Raw genomic sequence first — 21,256 nt, forward strand, 5'->3', positions numbered from 1 at the left:
TGACACCGAGCTAGAAACTCAGCTGGGAAGCATCATTTCTAACCTGGAAGTAGATCCTTCTCCTATGATTGCAGTGGCCATACCATGGGCTGGTCAAACCCAGCTCACCTCATTTAAGAAGTCTAGAAGTTAAACATCTTGGTGTAGGCCACTCACTCCATTTCTTCACAGTGAGGGCAGGGAAATGAGAGCCAGACCTGACCCCTCTTTGGCGACCAGTGCAGGATGAGGTGGGAGGACCAAGTCCCTCATGGAATATCAGGGCAGCTAAAGGTGACTTGCCCAGACCTGCAGGTCTCTCCCCCTTTCCTCAGTTGGTGTTAAACACCTGAGCGCATTCAAGGCCAACTCTGGCAAGTGGGGACCTCTCAAGATGAGGTGTTTGTCAAGGTGTTCATTGACTGTGGGGATCCATCTGAGTTATGGCGTTTGCAGTGTTCCCAAAGGAGGGTCACAGTCCCTGCTGGAGACCTGAGTCTGGCCGTGAGATTGCAGCCTGGCATTGGGTCAGGGTGGGAAGTTTGGGAGTGCTCTTGGGTGCTAACGCCCCTGAGACCAAATCCTCTGCACATTGGCCACCTCCCCCTTCCCTCCTCCATAGTCTCCTGCTGACACACAAGCTGATACCTGCAGTGAGTTCAGGGGTGGCAGTGAACCCCACTAGTTACAAACCCAGAGGAAAAGCCCTGTGCTGTGTCCTGAACCACTGAGAGCACGGCACAGCTCCATTTCCCCAGGCCACCAAACCTACCTTCCCACATTTCCCAGCTCCCAAGCACGCAGCTTCTGCAGTCCAGAGCAACGCTCTCCATGTCCAGCCCATTCAGGTAACTCACAGCCCAGTCATCCCTCTCTGTGCTTTCTGCTCTAGAAACACTGTAGTTTTATTGTTGGTTACACGAAGCACATTGGCTATTAACACTATTTTAAATGTTTCTAAAATTTACAGCAATATTAGTAAGAAACAGTTTATATCCACATTACCTGTTGATCTCCCAACTTTTGACATCACACCTATGACAAAGAAACACTCATGTATAGAAAAGGATAAGATCTGAAGAATTTCACAGGTTCCTGGGCTATCTGAGGATTTTGGAGAAGGCCACTGACTTTAAAACTACTTTGGATCCTGAAAGAGAAATAAACATTAAATTGAGATTTGAGCTCAGCACTCCCTGGGTGTGGAAAATCCTGCTGTGGGTTAGGATCTTCCAGAGCTCCAGTGTAGGGACTACAGGATAGTGATTTACAGCAGCCACAAATCTGGTCCATGTGTCCCTCTGCACCTCTGTCACCTCCTTGCAGAGTATTTCAGCTACGTGCTCAAGCGCTCAGAGAGATGGATCCTGGGTTCAATCTCAGGATCTTTTAAGTTGTCTGAGAAAGACCTCATTAGGGATTTGAAATGAGGGGCTCTGCTGGGGAGCCTCAGACCTGCAGCAGCAACGCCACACCAGCGAGCACCCACTTGGAAGGATTTTCTTTGGTTTTAAGGTTAAAAGTCCACACATAGGTTGGCCCTCTCTGGCGTGTTTTGTACACAGGACATGGGTACATGTTACGGAGATCTTGTTTGTCAGCAGGAATGGCTTTGAGGAAAATGACGGGAACGGCTGGGGTTAGTTCCTTGAGCTTGGCATCTGTGATTATCCCAGTCTACAAACGGAAGAAGACAAAACCTTAGTTAGATTTCTAAGACATCCATCCATCAGCTGTACCCCAATACACATGATTCTCTGCAATGGTTATACAAGCTGATCTTACTGGGGAGGAGGAGACATCTTTCATGAGATCAAGGTGGGAGATGAATCTATTTGAGGTAAGGAGGGCCTGGATCAAACACCTCCCCTGTTTCACCAGAAGCCTCCCTCAAGCATAGCTCATTCCAAGGGTGCAGATGCCTGGTCTCATCAGATGCTCAAACCCACACACACCTGAGCAGGACTCTTGGTGGGAACAATGTTCCCGGCCATGTCCAACCAATCTCATGGGAAGAGCTGCTTATGCCAGCTTGTGCTAAGACCAACTGTGGACACCTCAACTGGGCTCAACTGAGAAGAGTCTACAAGGCACCAAATAAGTGTCCCACCGCACAATCAGAATTTGAGCATGACCTGGGATACACTTGTCTGGGTGATGAATGCAAGCAGGGGTTTGTGTGGCCCCAAAAAGCACCACAGGCTTGTCCACACTCTCCCAGGCGCTCACAGCAGCAATTGAGATTCAGAAGGACTGCTCCTGAGGGAATATTATCATTAAATAACACATCCACATTATCCTCTTCAAAGCAGCGCTCTCACTCAGCAGGCTGTCCAACCCAGGAGAAGGACAGTATGCTGTCAGGACATGAAATCAAAGGCTTGTTTCTCTAACTTGGGTCTTTCTATTTCTCTTTCTGACAATAAAATGACTCACACATCAATCAGTTTCCAGGAAAGCCTTCAAAATTGCTTAATGGAAGTGCAAGAGGCCAAATGAAAACATATAGAAATGGAAATAAACCTTCTCAGTGCTCAATAAACTGTCTCTGACTGCAGCTGAGCTTCACATATCAGTATTATTTCAAATGCTCTTAGATCAGAGTTGTGGGATGAAGTTCAACATCTCCAGTTGTTTATTTAGTTCTGCAAATGAGTGAAGAAAAGTAATCCCTCTTGCAACATACCTTGGTTTAATTGTATTAATGCCATCTGTTATATTAAGCTATCATAAAGCCAACTCATATTTCAGATTCTCTATTTACAATGTGCTGAACGAACATGAAAGAATTCCTCTAATACGTTGCAAAGAAGCCATTTATCAAGCACTCTTTTTAAACCCACGTCTTGGATTCCTGAGGCTGGATTTTGATCAGAGCTCTTTTTCTGACTCCTGACAATTCCTCCAATCAGATTTTCAAGATATATTCCACCTATTCCTGGGTTAACAAGAGCTGAAATCTTCCCAAGGTCTCTCTATGGAATATATCACTTTGTTATGTCTGGGCTGATTTGCATTTGCATTTTTTATCGCTCTCATCATCAGAAATTAATCCTCCTCTGAAAGCAATTTTCTCTCACTGCTTGGCACAGCACACCTGGTGAACAACCACTGTCTGTGCCCAGAGAGCTCAGGCCTCACATCCTAAATAAATCCTCACTGCTGCTTGTCCTGGCTCCTCAACAGGCAATTTGAAGAGTGGACATATTACACTGCCACATATCAAAGGGTCCAAAGACCCAAAGCAGCTGTCACAAGCCAGGGATGCTAATAGATGGGCCCAAATGCACAGGCAGTAGGCCAGCATCCCCACTCAACTGCATTTGGAGCTGTTACAGCATAGGCACACTTGCACCATGGCTAATTTAGAGCTAGTTGGCCTAAGGACTTCAACATGGTTTGGTCTTCTTTCTGATAGAGCTGTCTCTGCACAGAAGGAGGGCTGGTGGTCTGACCAGCAGCGTAGCCAGCAGGGAACATCACTCCAAGGTGGTCCAGATATTGCTGGAGTTAATGGCTTCAGCTGGACATGGGGAATGAGAAAAAGAGCCATCGTGAAACAAGCAGTGACAAAGACCTAATGATAATGAGAGAGCTGGGCTGGTTCAGCCTGGAGAAGAGAAGGCTCCTGAAGGGGAGACCTTAGAGCAGCTCCAGTGCCTAAAGGGGCTCCAGGAAAGCTGGAGAGGGGCTTTGGACAAGGGCCTGTAGGGACACGACAAGGGGAATGGCTTTAACCTGCCAGAGGGGAGATTGAGACGAGCTCTTAGGCAGAAGTTCTTCCCTGTGAGGGTGCTGAGGCGCTGGCACAGACTTTTCCCAGAGAAGCTGTGGCTGCCCCATCCCTGGCAGTGTTCAAGGCCAGGTTGGACACAGGGGCTTGGAGCAACCTGCTCTAGTGGAAGGTGTCCCTGCCCGTGGCAGGGGGTTGGAACTAGATGAGCTTTAAGGTCCTTTCCGAACCCAACCATTCTATGATATGATATGATATATGATATGATATGTGCTGTCCAGTAAAGCCAAATGAGAGGAGAAATCTAAAAGCTGAGATACAGATGGGAAAGGGTTTGCCAAGTTATTCATTTTTCAAAATAACTACAAAGAAGAGACTGGCTGCTCACAGCACACTTCGCAGGTGTCCCCTCCAAGACTGCATTGTAAGTTTATCACTGGAGACCTCAGCTTGAACCACATCCTACTCTGTCTCACAGCTCACAAATACATGGGCATTACTGACAGTTGACATCTCCAGGAAAAGGCTTCACATGGTGTCCCAGTTGAAACCTCTGGGAAAAATGTCAATCTCTAATGCATGAAGTTTGATGTACCTGGTGCCTCTGCAGTAGAACATGGCAAGCTGTGATGTCTGGGACTGGAGCAGCAGCACTGGGTTGTGCCAGGGCTGGGCTACACACTCATGTTTTCATCTGCATCCACTGCTGGGAGCATCTCAGATAAACACGTGTGGTGTGTAACTGCTCCCAAAGATCTTGAGCTACTTGAACCATCAAATAAACATGACAGTTCCTTGACACACAGATCTGCCCTTCTAAGCCTCTCCACTGGTATAAGATTGTGCTTTACATAGGACTAGCTTTAAAAAATACACACAACCTGCAGCTGGTGTGGCTTGGAGGAGGCAGGATACCCTCAGTGTTAAGCCACTGACTGGGCATCTCTTCCAAGGACAAGGTGGTGGTGTGCTCTCTACACCTGGCAAAGCTTCGTGTAGTACAAGTGGTGCAAAACCCACCTCTCCTCTTGTACTATCATGTGCCAGTACCCCTGGGAGTAGCAGGGCACACACCTGCCATCAAACTCTCCATTGCTGGGAGCAAGAAAGCCAGAAATCAGGTAAAATGCCTCAGTGTCATCAGTCAAACTACGTCTCACAGAGTTCCACTGACTTTAACAGCGCTACAGCAACACATCATTTGGGCCCAAGATTCCCTGCTTGCTTCATTTCATCTACCAGCTGCCTGCTGCTTTGTAATGAATGTTTTATAAATTTAAGACTCTCAGGGCAAACATAAATGTTTAAATAAATAGAAAAATGTGAGCAGCAGAACATGGAGTGACTTGTTCCTTTTGTGGAGGCACAACCTAAATGTGAAATATCCTTTAAAAAGTGGAGGTGTTCCCCAGAGGGGTCCTTCCAAATAGGCCCTGCCATTCCTTCCTGTCAGAAGATGAATTTGGAAGAAGTATACAACTCAAAAGAAATGTGAACCTGTTTTACAAATGCTGCATCCGCTAATAGACACTGGTGCTCACTGGATTCCAGGTAAACTGAATAGTTCCACTGCATGGTAATGAGGTTTCAGTGTGGTCAGCAACATGTGAAAATACTCTTTTCTGCTCTGAAATACCCTGAAGTGTGACACCCAGAGATTTGGAATGGTTCTATAGATGTAATTGCTTAGTATCTTCCCATCACACGGAAAATTGTAACCAGAAAATAAAGTCAAGATGATCCCTGAAGACAAACCTCATTGCTGACTGCAGTCACCCATATGAGTAATTGTGCAGGGAGGCAGAGGGGAGAGGCCACGTTTCCCAACGGATTGCTGGCTTTGCACACCAAAACTTCTCACACTTCACTTCCACTTGGGGATGGGTAAAACCAAGGCAGAACTCAGCCATTTTGACCATTATATTGTCTAGTAATGGTGGTAATGATGGTAAAGGAAAACATAAGCGGTCACAAGGGTTTGGTTTTGATGGAGTATCCTACATGCAAGACCAGGAATTTTTCTAACCTTTCTCTCTACTGCTGCATCCAACTGATTTTTATCAGCTTAAAAGTCAGGTTTTGAGGGGAACTGAAATCCAGTGCTCCCTGTAGTAAGGTGTTGTGATCTCCAAGAGCTGGAAGAGGGTATGTATGACAGCCACACCAAAGGCTGAGACAGGGGAATAGGCAGGGAACTGTAGGACCAGGGCTTGGGAAATGGACTGGGCTGGTCTCTGTTCTGCTACTGTGACTTCTGCTGTTAGCAGAGCCAAAAACAGAGAGAAAGAAGATCTGACCTGATACCTCCGTGAGATCTTTACTGCAATATTCTGGCAGAGCCTTTGCCAGTATTCCTGACTGCCTGTGGCTTTCCAGACTCTATGTACATGTAAACCCATTTCCAGAGAGAAAATAGTCTGGAGCTTTGACTTTTACAAGGATTCGTCATAAACTGCACTGGATGCCATCAGTCAGTGAGTTCAAAGCTTTGCCTGGTTTCCTATCCTTCATGGAAAACTATTGCAGAGAGGGAGCTGAAAAATAAGTAGACAATATTAGATCCAAATTGCAAGGTTAGGCTGGGATACAGTATATAATAGGTATGGCCTTTCTCCTCAGCATCTTACCACTAAGCCCTAGAACAGGTAAAGTAGGAGCTTCAAGACCCTAAAGAGCGCCCTCTGAAATAAACCCCTTTTCCCTCAAGAGGGTAAACTCTGCACAATTAAGCAAGTTCTGGGTCACCCACTTTGATCAGCCTCCACTCTCTCCCAGACCACTGGCAGCAGAAGCATCTCACTGGCTGCCCAGAGCAAGTGCTGCATGAATCACTATTATTTAGCTGGGAGTCCTGGTACCACAGGCCAGGCCACTCAAAGGACCAAGCCCAGTGGGGATTTGTCAGCCTAAACGCTCTGGCTCTGCAGACTGCAATCCTAACAGCTGACAACTGTCACAGGGAATGACAGGGACAGTTGTACTCCTCTGGGATGCTGCAAGAGGAGCACTGACAGCTACACGGGCAGGAAACAGCTAGTGTAGAAGCTTCCCTTCAGCTGCCTGGTTGGTGGGTATGGGTCTCACCTTGGCTGCCTTGAGGCTGGCTGTGCTACAACTGAAATTTATTGGGCCACATCCAGAAAGGGAAAGAAGAAGCCACCCATATTGTTCTGTTTGTCCAGATGAGCCTACTCCCTACACTGAGACCTCAGCCTGAGTCTGCATTGACCATACCACTTAAACCTTCATGAAAGCTTTACTTGGCACCCTAAGGGGATGGCTAAAGGATGTGATTAATTTTTGGTCACAAACCCTATCTATACAGATGACATCCTGCAGCACCTGGCAGTGGAAAGACAGTAGTCTGGATTTGGCACATCCCACCCAGTCAACTCTGGGAATGTGAAGATGTAGGAAATCAGAGTCCTCTCCTTTGCTTCCACTGCTGCTGAACAGACAACAGAGTAGTGACACTGCAAGTCTGCCACATCTCTTTTGGAGGTAGCAGTGAAATCACAGCCATGAGAACGGGCAGGGACAATACAGGCCTGTTCTGTCTGCAATAACACCATGAGTACTGACCACAGTTTAGACATTGTACACTGAGGTTGAGATTCAGCTTATAAAAACTAGATGTATCACTCCAAGTTGGCCACCTTGAACTCCCTTCATGGCCATGGAACAGACGACTTCAAGGGGTGATTCATCTGGCCACCTTGGATACCCACTCTAGGCTGCAGAGCAGGGGCCCAGATTTCACATTACATCCATTTCTGAAGAAGCAGCTTGAATGACTATTTAAGATGAGTGCCTGTCTGGGCTGCTAAGTTCCCCAGAGTACAGTAGCAAGCATTAAGGGCATAACTCCTATGGCTTCTTGCTCAACAAAAGATCCTTGCGAGCTCACCTGTGCATCCCAGCGCGCACCCTCCATGAACAAGCCGTGGACATACGCCCCTTCCCGAGGAGGGCTGGCAAAATCTTCTCTGTTCTTCTTTGTCACATCACACTGCAAGGTCATCTTGTCCAAAGGCCACCCATTTTTTCGGGCTGTGCACTGCATGATGGCTGTCAGGATAGACTGGGGATTGAAGAACCCAGCAAGCCACACTGTGGAGGGTAAGGAAAAGTCTCCTGTCCAGGCCTCCAGCTCCTTGATGCGAGTGAGGAGGTCAGCAAACCATGTGCCCAGGCTGGCCGTGGAAGGGTAAGCTTTCTTTGTCCAGGACTCAGGCACCATGTCCAAGAAAAGGGCATTCTGCAGGTTCTCCATGTCACTTGTCATGGTCAGTTCTCCCTGAGTGAGAAAGGGTGTAATTAGCACTGACAACTGCTTAACTTGAAAAAAGCCTGCTTGAAAGCAGAAGCTGCGCTAGGAAGTGCAGAAGTGCATGGCACCTTACACAGTCCTGAGTTTCAGATTTTCATGCACGTCTTCTAACTGCATAGTCTTGTATCCTCATTTTTCTTACTGTAAAAATACTACTTGGGGGAAAAGTTGTGTAAAACAGTGACAGCGAGCATGGGTGTCCTTCAGTTGTCCCAGTGTTGTTTCTGATTCCTTTCATTGACTGAAGATCTTTATAAGGCAGATTCTCAGCAGTATAAGAGCAATGATGTGCCCCTGCAGCACAGAAGGCCACCAGTGTCCTGAGCTGCATTAGGAGGAGCATTGCCATCAGGCTAATGGCAGCTCTCTGCTCAGCACTGGGGAGGGACATCTGCCACGCTGGGTGCAGTGCTAGGATTGTTCGGCCTCAAAAAGAAATGGCTCAGGGAGGATTGTTTTCAGCACCTATAGATATCTTATGGTAGGAAGTTAAGAAGATGAAGCCCGATGCTTCTCAGTGGTGTCCAGTGACAGGACAAGAGGCGGATGGGAACCACTTGAAATACAGGACATTCCATTGAAATACAAGCACCAACTTTTTTACTGTGAGGGCATGGTCCTGGGAACCTGCTTTACCTGCCACTGCTTTGAGCACAGGGTTGGACTAGACAATCTTAGTGACATGGGTTAGTGGTGGCCTTGGTAACAGTTGGACTTGATAATCTTAAGGGTCTTTTCCAACTGAACTAACTCTATGATTTTATCCCCAGAACAACTAATCTGTGATTCTGTGACACTCAAGCTAAGCCGTCTGCAAAGACAAAGACTTCAAAGGCAGGCTCAGCGTTACCACTGTAATGCCCTTCACAATTGAAATCTCTGCATGCCCCATGCTGAGCTGGAGGGGTACAACACAACAGAGCAGTTTGGAGACTGATGGCTAATGCTGATCACCGGTTTCCATTGTAAATACTTTTGTCCCCTTCTCATTTTGCCAACATTTATCTGACTTACAATTTCTCTTTGCCTCAGGCAGAGTGGTTTTGGAAAGATTAACTGAAATCAGTTGAGCCATTGCTGAGAACAAGGGTGAGGGAATTGGGTCAGTCTATTCACATTAAAAAATTCCAACTGTTCTTCCACAGGACTTCAGTGCCTCCAGCCATGAGGTCAGCAGAGGTGCCCTTTACTGGGACCATAAAAATCTATGAAGCTTTAGCAGAAGTTGAAATCCACTTAAAGCAACCCCAACACGTGTTTAGCAATGCTTGTCAAGAGTCCCGCAGTTCCAAATCTCTACAGTTCACTCCTATGCTCACCATGCCCTGCAGAGCTCTGATCTGCAGATCAGACTGACAGGCTACAGTAGGACAGGATCACAGCTAGACACCCAACCAGACTATGGGAGAGCAGTAATGAATGCCCTTGCTGATGGCCAATGCTGCATCTGGCACTAACAAGTGTAACGGGGTTCAGTGCTGAGTGATCAAGACTTAGGGCAAACAAGCAAGCTCGTGCTCTTGGGTTAGGAAGCACTCTCTCAAAGGAATTGCACTGCAAAGAGACCACAGACTCTCAAGCTTGGAAGCCAACTTGCCATCAGAACAGAAATCCTCTGAGCTCACCACGCAGTTGCAAATGCAACACTCAGAGCTGCTGTGTCTGAACCTGCTGGGTTCCCCCATGGAGAACACATTTCTGGTGGATAGAGACAATCATGTGTACAAAGGTTTTAAGATGGTCTTTGTTTTAACACTCTTGAAGCCAAAAGCAACAAATCAGGTTAAATCAAAAAGTGGACACAGGACTATTTGCAATTAATCATAAAACACGAGGAGCAATTGCAACCACCTTTCAAAATACACATTACCTCCTTTCATTTCATGTGAGCAGGGACCAGGTAAGTCTCTGACATCTTATTATTTCTATTCAATGATTTTACATTTGTAGGGAATCTCAAAATGATGGGTCTTTAAAGACCTGGGTAACTTCCAAGCACAAGGGGCAAACACAAATGAAAGATTTCTCATTTTGGTATTTGCCGCAAAGTGACAAAGAAATACAAAGGCAATGAATGCCCCGTGCATTTCCTCTTAGGCACCTGAGCTGTTTCACTTTATAACACACTTTAAGATAATTTAGCAACCCACAATTAAAGCTCACACAACAGAAATGCATGGGGGGTTTATTCAAAGGGACTGGGTAATGAGCTTCACAAGGATGTCAAAATGATTTGAGCTCCTCAGGGGGCAATTGCTTCGTTATTTAATAACATCTGTTGGGACACAAACTCTGAAGTATTATTGTGGTTCCTTCCTTGTTCACATCACATGGGTCATCACCTCCCACCTCAAGAGAACTTAGACACTGAGAAGACCTCAACAGGCTGCTCTCTGGCTAAAGCCATGGAAAGACTATGCAGGAGAAAACAAGGTCTGAGGGGTAAAAATACTGCACAGGTCACAGCAGGACACTGAGAACCACAGGGCCACAGTCAGGAGTGTTTTGCACTCCTGGAAAGGTTTTAAAGGGGTAAATGTATGCGAGTGGTCGAATTGATTTAAAGACACAACCCTCCTGATCATCTCTCATGTCTGGCTTTACTGTCAGGAAACAAATGACTTGGCAAATGTAATTCTGAGGAAGGCTCGAGGAAAGCAATTTCTAAAGCCTGCGCACTCAAGCAGACTTGTTGGAACCTCCTGTGAGGGTTCAAAGCATCTCCAGCAGCTATCTCATGTAGTTGTCCAGGAACAATTAAGCATAAATTTGCATTGCAGATGCTGAATACTAAAGTGTATCAGGAATGAATCAAGTTATGGGGTTTTCTTTTTGCCCAAATGCTGGGAGTAATTTTCTTTAAAGGAAATCCTAACCAGCCTAACCTCCCCTCAAGATGAACAGACTATTGTCACACATTGTTTTCTCCGTTAAGGTTATTTTCCCTTAATACAGTGAAATACCCAGTTAGCCTTACAAAAGGTGGTCTTATTTCATCCTTCTACAATATTTATTATCCCATTTTGGAGGCTTATCCTTCTCTGAAGTTGCAAAACAAGAAATCTGCTTGCAAAAATTACCCTGGGTACAACATTAACATGCAAGTGTTTCAGCCCAGCCTCCGGGCTCACCCAAGTCAGCCAGAACAAAGGGCTTTGAAATGCAACATGCCAGTTATTTTTTGATGGCTACCAGTCTCTTGCAATTTCTCTTCCTCTTAATGGGATGTCTCCTATTTTTGGAGCAAACAATCACTTTCCGCTACAGAGACACAATGAATTATTCAAACATTCAAATGAGGCATGACATTTCCAAATCGCTGCCTTTTAGCAGATAGTCAGTTAAAAACAATCAGACTTGCTTCCTCTGTGGTTTATTTATTCTCTTCTGAGATCTGTGGTTCCTGTTATGTAAACTCTCCTCCTCTGAGTGCTGTCAGTAAAGATCCCCAATCCCATAGATTAACGTACATTAGCAGCTCTCGTAGGAGCTGCTCTCAGGAGGAACAATTAAAGAGTGATTTCTCTCCTAAACTGAGTGTCAAGCCAGGACAGAAACCCTGCCTACTGAAAGAGCCAAGAGTAAGGCCAAGCATCCCCTGGCCCTGCCATGGTCCCCAATGTATGGATGGGAGAATGCTGTTGGAGGATGTTGTGGGGTGCAGGTCATGCATCATGTCTAATTCAGCTCTGCAAGGACCCACGTGCAACCTCTGCTTGCAGGCACGGAAGAATTGCCCACTGGTGGTATCTCAGACCCTTCATCTTAACACACATACTGCTCCTCATCTGCTCTTCAGGAGTCTTTAAGTCCTGGCCCTGTGGTGTCCCTGGATCACGCCATAGATACTGAGGCTGTTGGGACCAAGCTATGTAGTCATTAGAGGTGCCTTTCCTGCAGATATCATCTCACTCCCCTGCCAGGACTGGGGGACAAATCTGCACTATATTATTGCTTGATTTCTGTGGTTTATTTTGTCTGTGGTTTATTTAAGCCCATGCATCCACTCATTCTCCCTATCAATATTAAATAGCTTGTTCTTCTTCTCCTCATTAAATCTAATTGCTATACATTGTCCAAGTTACAGTTCTATCTTGTTTGGTGCTCCTGGATGAAACATTAAATCACTTCTGTTTACCTGTTTCAGGCAACAGAATTTTCAATTCCACTATGCTAGAAAATAAAGGAAATCTGTTTAGAATAATTGACTACATAAATATCAGCCTATTTTTAAATGGATTGTACACACTGGGCCGCCACAAAGTGTTTATGATATGTCTCTCTCTTTAATCAAGACAATACGCATCAGCAGCAAACGCAGTGCAGAAATGTCTGAGCTAGCACGGACCAGGCTGCTGGGTTCACAGCGTAGAGCACAATGTGAAGCAGCCAAGTCCTATCCCTGCGGAGCTGCAGCTACCGCAAACCCCAGAGCAAGCCTCCCACCTCTGCGTGCACACTGCGGACATGTGCTTTGAAGGTCTCTCTTCAAAGCTGTCTCAGGAGAGGGTTGGGATTGTCACCCAGGTCCTCTTCGCTCACCTGCCAGCTCTTTCTCCTAATGGGGTCGTACAAAGTTGTTGTAGTTCCTTCAAGTGCAATGGTTCTCATGCTACGCAAAGCATTTTTGGTGAAATACATATGGTGTATTTCACTCAGGAAATGATGGAGCAGGGAATGCCCAGCGACTGATGTCCTCAATTGCTGCCTCACACTAGGGAGCAACTTCATGTGACTGGTGCAGGAAAGGCATCCAGGTAGCACTGAAGCCAATCCAGGCAGCATTCCTCTCCTCAACTTAGCCGTTTCTGAGGGATGTACTTGATTATGGTGAAGAGTCTTTCGGGAAGACAAGGTGAAGGGGAAGTGTTGCTCCAGGGCAGCGGGGCTGGTTAGGCAGGTCCTCACTCACTTGCAGTGCAGCCTGCTCTTTGCTGGTTTATCCCCTGATGGGCAGTCTTTTAGCCTTTTCTATTTTGTCCCACCAACTGCCTGGGAGAGAATTCAGCAGATAACTTCCCTTGCCAGCAGAGGAAGCCTCAAAGCACAGCCCTCTTGCACATCCTGCTGAACCCAGAGATTTGCATCCTACCTGGTGTGTTCTGCCAGCCCCAGAGCTCCTCACTGTTCTCCATAAGCCAAAGCCACAACCCTGAAGGACAGAGACATCACCTTCCTGGAGCAATGTCTGGTTTCTTACCAGGGTGGAGAAGCAACTGTGGGGTGGAGGAATCATGGACAGTGCCTCCACAGGGAGGGTCTGCCCCTGACCCCCCTTCATTAGCAAATAACTCATACCCGGCAAGGGTATGAGTCGTATCTTCCAAAACTCTTCAGGTTTTAGGCTTTTTCTCTTACAGCTCTGGACATTCTGTCTCCTTACACATGATCACTCTTTCATTTCAGCTCAGTTTGTGCCTTTAATAACATTTTGTTACAAGTTCCCCCCGGCCCAGTACCTGGGCATTGTGTGAAAAGCTGTGATTTTTTGGCTTACCTTTAAATAGGCCACATCTCAAATTCTGAGAGACCTATTGCTGCTGTGCTGCAATATGGGGTGGACAGAAGTGCCTGGTCTCTGTTCCCAAAAAGCAGTCATTGCTATGTGTACCTTTAACCTCTCCCAGTGCCTGTGGACAATGTGTCATTTGAAATCCATCTGTGAGCCCTTGCCCACAGAGTCAAGTTAGTTTTGCAGCCAGTGCTGAATAGAGTGTGTGACCCCTTTTATTCTGTGAGCACCTTTTCCAATCATCAAGGTTTTACAACACTGCAGCCTCAAGTATCCACAGCTCTTACCTTCAGCCCCAGGTCCAGCTCCTTAAGAGAGCGCTTTATTTCACTGGTGAGGATGTTCATGCGCTCACATTCCTGGAAGGCAACCACAGAGTACGGTGTCCTCTCCTCCACCTTTGCCATCAGTTCTGTGATGTTAAACTCATCCATCAATTTCTCTAACATCTCTTCCAGAAGAGCTTTCACCTGTGTGCCAAAGGGAAAAGAGAGATGGATGTTAGTGAATGATCCACTGAGCTTCTTCAGCTGACAGCTGCCTGAATGTGGTATGAAAACCCCATCTGCCACTTAGTGCCTCTGAAACAATCAGTGTCAGCTGCGCTGGGCACAGCACCTTTCAAAGAGCTTGCCCCATCCTATTAAAATTCAAATGCTCATAAAAGTTAATGTCAGATGAGAAGCTTTCAAAATGATGGCTTCAAAATGTCACTTTGGCATGTAACAGTCTCCTTTCTTCTTGGGTCTCAAGCCCACAAATGGAAACAAAAGCATGGAGGGGAGATTGAGATGAGCTCTGAGGCAGAAGCTCTTCCCTGTGAGGGTGCTGAGGCGCTGGCACAGGGTGCCCAGAGAAGCTGTGGCTGCCCCATCCCTGGCAGTGTTCAAGGCCAGGTTGGACACAGGGGCTTGGAGCAACCTGCTCTAGTGGAAGGTGTCCCTGCCCGTGGCAGGGGGTTGGAGCTGGATGAGCTTTAAGCTCCCTTCAACCCAAACCAGTCCGGGATTCTCCTAAGGTCAGATTCAATGCAAGGAGATGGATGGGGCTATTGCCTCAGCTGAGCCTTAGGTCAACTGAGCTTATGAACTGGTTTTCTGTGGTATAATGATAGAAAGAGGTGATTATAGAAAACTTAATTTTAAGCTGAATTTTGCAATCTGAACTAATGGAGCTGTGAAAGAAAAGCATGTGAAACAAAATCATTTTCCGGTCACCATCACAGCTCGCTTTGGAAATGGTGCTTTATATCTCTAAACACTAAACAGGGAAAGCTCCGATGCAACAGGATGTAGTGCCAGAAAAAATCAATAAAGCAGACAAAAACCTTGCTGGTTGACAGCGAGGCCTGAAGCCCCTGATCTTCTTGGGATCTGCTGTATCTCTCAGGCTTACACGGACTGTTAGGCAGCTTGGTGTGGAAGTCTCTCACATGATGCTTTGCTTTATTTCCATGCTGGAACTTCAGCCAGACTTCTGCTCCTTGGGGATTTTTCAGGAATGCTTAATGCAGTTACAATTGTGATGGGCAAAACCTGGTGTGAGGGTGGCAGTGGCAGAGGCAGCCCAGGGTAAGCATCACCATGGCCACCAACATTCATATGCTGGGCTCTATACTCCAACTTTCTGGCATTGCTGCTCTTCCAAACCCTCCCCACTCGTGTCAGATGTTACGAAGAGGTGATGATGAGCAGCCTGTTATTGACCACTGAGGTGGCTAAAGGTAAAGCTCAGCTGGAAAAGCTCTTCAGCTGCACCTCAAGTGCAGTATAGAAATATCCTCTAATTCTAAATTCCTCTGCAAATCCCTGCTTTTTACACAACAAATACAGCTAGTTTTCAGCAATGTGGCCTCAGAACCCTGTGGGAATAACTGGACTTGAAGAGCCTCAGGAAAATAACAGGCTTGCAAGCTCCTTAAAACCACCTCAGGCAAACTAAGGGATGGAAATCCCCAAACGGAGGATGCCTGTGATACCACTGCTGGATCACTTACTGATAATCTTGCTTCTCTGGCCAAGGAGTTTAATTGTGCTTCAATATCAAAAGGACTGGGAGGGGACAAGAGGTAGTCACATTTGATATCTCTGAGCATCTCCTTTGGCTTTACTACCTCTGGGTTATTCCTCTCAACTCAAATTCCAGTATGAACTGAACACACTGAGCACTTTTAAGAGCAAAGGCAGTTCCCCAGCTCCACACCAAGCCAAAGGAAGCATGTGTGAAACCACAGACTTCATATAAGCTTTCTGTTAGCTATTCATTTCTTTGCAAAGCTTGAAACATAGAGCTGGGACCTTAAGACTGCAGAAATAAAAACCTGAGCAAGCGTTGGCTGATTTCATCAAAATCTAGGGCCAGATTTTAATGAGCTGTGAGCTTCGAGAGGAAGGGCTGGGATCAGCCTGGTACCCAGGCATAGCAAACGAGCTCAGCTGGAGATAAGGTATTACAAGGCCCCTGGGAGCTTGGTGGGACCTGGTGGCAGCAGCAATAGGTGCGTTGAGCTCTAATGGCACATTGCACATGGCACACAGAGCGCTCAGGAAGCCCATTGGTATGCCAGCCACAGCATAGTGCACAGAGACTGGTGGCTCAGAGGCAGTGGAGGCCACAGAAGGTTTATTTGCAACATCTTCACAAGATGATTACAAAGGCACCGCAGGTCAGGGGGTAATTAAAAGCCACTGTTCTATTACTGACAATACTCCAATTACATCCCACCATGTTCTGCATACTTTGAGTCTGGTGGTTTTAGACACCCGGTTTGTATCCAGCAAAGGCAGAACACATTATAATAAGCAGTTGTGAGACAAACGTGAGCTAGACAGCACTACTTATGAATGAGACAGGTATCAAAATGGAACACCTCTACTGCTCTCACCGTTTCTTCCCTGGTCCCCACTCCTCCATCACTCATGCTGGTGTCCCGGGGCTGCATCTCCAGCACGACGCGGAAGAGCTTCTCTGAGGTCTGGGTAAGGAAGCCAATTTCAGCATTGGGATGGAGGCCATACAGATAAGGAGACTCTGGAGGCAAGGCATCATCTATGTACTGCACAGAGAAATTCAGGTTCAGGTTAGATGCAGAGACCAAGGGCACTCTGCTTCCAGAGTTCATGGCACTGGAATTATCACCCATCTGAGCAAGTAACCTCAGGCTGATGTAACTCTGCTTGTGCCTGAAACACCAGCAAAATGATGGGAGAAAGGTGTGAATGGTTGTTTACAGAACTGCTTGTGCTCCTGCTGAGAAAATGTAGTAATTGCTAAAGTTTAGCTTGGCCACATATCTCAGGCCTGGACCTTCTCTAGCAATTATCCACGGTGCATCAATATCCTGAAATCTCTTGTGGGAATTTAGCTTCCAGTAGTTCAGTTTTATGAACAAAACCAGCCTAATATGCTTATCTCTTCTACCACATTTGTGTACAAAGAACAGATGAGATCAGTGAGCACAGCAACAAGACCTTTCAGTGTTTCTCATCAAAACTGATGATAAAAGGAACTCGAAAGGGCCATTATAGCAAACAGTATGTGAATGTAATTTTCCAGGAGCCCCACTCAAGTTTCAAGAACCAATACAGTTGCTCTATTCATGCCTGAGCAGAATAAGCCCATGATGAAATAGCAAATTACCATTAGACTTGGTTCCTCCAAGGGAATGCCGAAATGTCTACAGAAACAGAATATAGTGGGAAATAACAGGAGGTGTGCTGAAACACTGCAGTCCTATTCACTGCCTCCTAAAACAGATTATAAGGCAGTTATAAGAGACATTACATTTATGCGTATAAATAATGGCAGAAAACCAAGAGCTTACCTGATGATAGCCATTATAGTCCATGTTTCCTGGGAGGGGGAATCCTGGAGCTAGGAGGAATTCTCCCTCCAGCATTTCTGGCTTAATAAATTCTTCCAAATAGGTTCTGCAAAGCCGCCTGTCCCAGTCATCTGTAATGTGTCCTCCGTACATGATCTCACCGAAGAGATAGCGTAAATCATCATATGGGACCTGCAGAATGAACCAGGAGGGTGTGAAGGAGGTTCAGACAGCCAGAGCTCCACCAGCCAGGTTGTTGAGCTGCAGTCTACAGCACTGAGCCCTGATCTGCACAGTGAGTGCTTCCATTTCACTATTCCAGTTAGCATTAGGTAGTAGTTAAACCCTGCCCAAGGAAAACTGGATCACAGCACAGATTTTGTGCAGGTTCCCACTGAAATACAAATTTATTCTCAGCTCTGTTAAACCAAAGACCACTGTGTATTCTCACTTAATAAAGACCACAGGCACTATTTGCTATGATTTGTAAGCTGCTACCAATGTGATGTGCACTGAAGCTTCTCATCTCACCACAAAGGTACACTGAACTGTGAACTTATAAACCCAAACACATCAAGGAAATGGCATTTAAGGAGACTTCCCAGGAGTTTCAGCACAAGCCAGTCCATGGCTGGGGGTTAAAAGTCACCAAACAGCCCATCTTTGATTCACACACCTTTGGGCTGGCCTCCAGGTAATTATAAAGCACGTTCACAGAGATGGTGAGGTCTCCGGTGTTGAAGGGGTAGGACCGGTTCCAGCCTTGGGGACCAAACTTGCGCCTTTCTGCCACCACAGCATGGAAGTAGCAGAGGGCAAAGAGGATGCTCTTGAACTCATGCTCCCGGGTGCACATCTCCAGGGTATCCTGCAATACAAGCAGAGAGGCAGGGCTGTGTAAGTCCACACTGTCCTCAGTCTCAGAGACTCTCAGGGTCTCCTAAATACACCAGACTTTGGACAGCGGTGATTTGCCCAATTTGTTCATTTCTGCATAATGTCCACAAGTCAGTGTTTTTTCATTGCAAATTTAGCAGTAAATTTGGATGCACATTTTCCAAACTAATATTTCCTTTTCCAACTCAAAGTGTCTTTGCAAAAGAACACACACCATGAAAGGAAGGACATGTGCACGCAATGCCCACCACTTGCATGTGCCCTACATCCCACACCAGAGAGATGGAGAGAAGCACCACACAGGGCAAGTGTGCCATCAGTAGAACTGGGACCATGGCCCTAAGCAAGGCTCCTACCGAGGAGGACTGTACCTGGAAGAACTAAAGTCCATCACAGAATGGTTTGTGTTGGAAAGGACCTTAAGATCATCCAGTTCCAACCCCCTGCCACGGGCAGGGACACCTTCTTCTAAAGCAGGTTGCTCCAAGCCCCTGTGTCCAACCTGGCCTTGAACACTGTCAGGGATGGGGCAGCCACAGCTTCTCTGGGCACCCTGTGCCAGCGCCTCAGCACCCTCACAGGGAAGAACTTCTGCCTTAGATCTAACCTGAACTTCCCCTGTTTCAGTTTAAACCCATCACCCCTTGTCCTGTCACTACAGTCCCTGATGCAGAGTCCCTCTCCAGCATCCTTGTAGCCCCCTTCAGATCCTGGAAGCTGCTCTGAGGTCTCCACGCAGCTTCTCTTCTTCAGGCTGAACAGCCCCAGTGTTCTCAGCCTGTCCTCATACAGGAGATGCTCCAGTTCCTGATCATCCTTGTGATGATATTCTTTTCTTTGCGTGAAAAGACTCTTTTCTTGGTGCCACAGAGGGTATATTGGTCATTGTAACATGGTGATTAGAACCTGCTCTGTGGCCTCACTAAGCACTGCAGGGCAGGAGGCTGCTGGAGCAGTGAGACACGGGGACATGGGTCAAGCGCTGGTGGCTCCCCAGGGCACAGCCTGTGCATCGGGCAGGCCAGAACCTGGCATGTCTTGCTGCCGGAGGCAGCTGCGCTTCTGCTGACCCCACTTTCCACATGACACGAAGGGCTAAGTGCTAACTGCTCACATTTATGATGATCCCATTCCTGGAGACACAGACCATTGCATCCTGCTGCTCTGAACAATCATTACCTTCATTCACACGCTGCAGCAGCTGAGCTCTCACATTAAGACCCTGGCAGTTAAACCTAGAGCAACCAGAAGGGCCTGAAGGCACTTTCACTCCTTCGGCTGCCTTTTTGGATCACTAGTGCTAAAGTTACTACAGCCTTTCCATCCTGGGAACATGCAAGGGCAAACCTTGTAGGATTGCTTTCCTTTCTGTCTGTACAGCCTCTTGTCATGAGACCAGGCAAGACTAACCCCATCCTGCTAGGGACCTCAGGCACTGGTCCATGGGGCAGAGAAATGGGGACAGGTCACCCCTATTTTTGCACTTAGATGTTGGTTTGGAGGGGATCTCAAGCGCAGGAGGTAGCAGCGCTGAGCAGGTGAAGTAGGAAGGCACCACGCAAGCATTAATGTGAGTAGTCAGGAAAGATTATTCCATTTTTATCTCCTGTCATTCATCATCTTGAACTCCACGGAATGTCCTGGAGAGCAAAGGGAGGGAAGAATCTTCACCCCGGGTAAGATTTCCATCCTGCTCATTTCAATCAGACAGTAATTAGCATTTTCTAAATTGCAGGGGTATTATAAGACGTCTCTTATCAGAAATCCTGGAGCGGGTGGGTGGGGCCCCTTCACCCCTCATTTCCCTGCTTTCTACAGAATGGATGTTCAGATTTAGCTTTCAGCTGAAAGCTACAAAGAAGGCCCATTATTCTGTGCGGGGATATTGTTCTGCTTTGTGACTGCAAAAAAATGCACAACTAAATAGGAAGGCCAAATGAGACTGAGCTGGGTTCGTACTCAGTGTTCACTCAGGCAAGCTCCCCCTGAAGTCCAGGAGCAGTTTCTAAAATAAGAAAGGTGCTCAGCAGATATCTGAACCAGTTCTTCATCAGGTGGCTGACAACGAAGGGAGCATAGAGTGCTGTCTCATCTAGGGGAAAACAGGGCTTTGGGATTGTTCTTGATCATCTTATGCAGTTAGTCAACATCTTGCACTATTTAGAGTAATGGATCCCCTCTTTTTCGCATAGACCCTGAGCTGTGTTATGCTCCTCAGCTGATTACAGGTCTAACATTGGAGTTTTTTAGGATAAAGATAATGAAGAGAAGTCACACAAGTGCCCTTTGTAGTCTGTGTCACCATAACAGAGTGAATTTAAAGGGAGGGATGTCCGTGGGGAGGGATGATGGAGGGGCTGGTGTAACTACTCCCTCCTTATTCAGACGCTTGTTCAGCTGTGCAGGTCAGAGCCACCATACCCTGGATGTGCTATTCCCAGGGAGGGTTGCATGAGAGGACATGGAGCTGTTGGAGCAAGTCCAGAGGAGGCCACAAGGATGACCAGGCGCTGGAGCACCTCCCTTATGAAGACAGGCTGAGAACATTGGGGCTGTTCAGCCTGGAGAAGAGAAGCTGCATGGAGACCTCAGAGCAGCTTCCAGTGTCTGAAGGGGGCTACAAGGATGCTGGAGAGGGACTCTTCATCAGGGACTGTAGTGATAGGACAAGGGGTGATGGGTTCAAACTGAAACAGGGGAAGTTCAGGTTAGATCTAAGGAAGAAGTTCTTCCCTGTGAGGGTGCTGAGGTGCTGGCACAGGGTGCCCAGAGAAGCTGTGGCTGCCCCATCCCTGGCAGTGTTCAAGGCCAGGTTGGACACAGGGGCTTGGAGCAACCTGCTCTAGTGGAAGGTGTCCCTGCCCGTGGCAGGGGGTTGGAGCTGGATAATCTTAAGGTCCCTTCCAACTGAAACCACTCTATGATTCTATGATTTCCCATCATTTCCACATGCTTTGCTTCTGTGTCCTCTGCACTTTGTTG

The 21,256-nt window shown here is 46.9% G+C and overlaps 1 protein-coding gene across 1 annotated transcript in view; it reads right to left on the minus strand.

Annotated features, from left to right (window-relative positions):
* Positions 1–859: 859 nt before the first annotated feature.
* The window catches only part of DNAH9 (dynein axonemal heavy chain 9), a 167,645-nt gene continuing 147,248 nt past the window's right edge, over positions 860–21,256 (minus strand). Inside the window, exons 60-65 of the mRNA XM_030506447.1 lie at positions 18,054–18,245; positions 17,378–17,569; positions 16,439–16,609; positions 13,842–14,024; positions 7,620–8,009; positions 860–1,656 (exon numbers count right to left, since the gene is read on the minus strand). Of these exons, the coding sequence (XP_030362307.1) occupies positions 1,429–1,656; positions 7,620–8,009; positions 13,842–14,024; positions 16,439–16,609; positions 17,378–17,569; positions 18,054–18,245 (1,356 nt within the window). The 3' untranslated portion in view covers positions 860–1,428. The remainder of the gene's footprint in view (positions 1,657–7,619; positions 8,010–13,841; positions 14,025–16,438; positions 16,610–17,377; positions 17,570–18,053; positions 18,246–21,256) is intronic.

This window comes from Strigops habroptila, chromosome 14, assembly GCF_004027225.2.
Source record: "Strigops habroptila isolate Jane chromosome 14, bStrHab1.2.pri, whole genome shotgun sequence".
NCBI lineage: Eukaryota > Metazoa > Chordata > Aves > Psittaciformes > Psittacidae > Strigops > Strigops habroptila.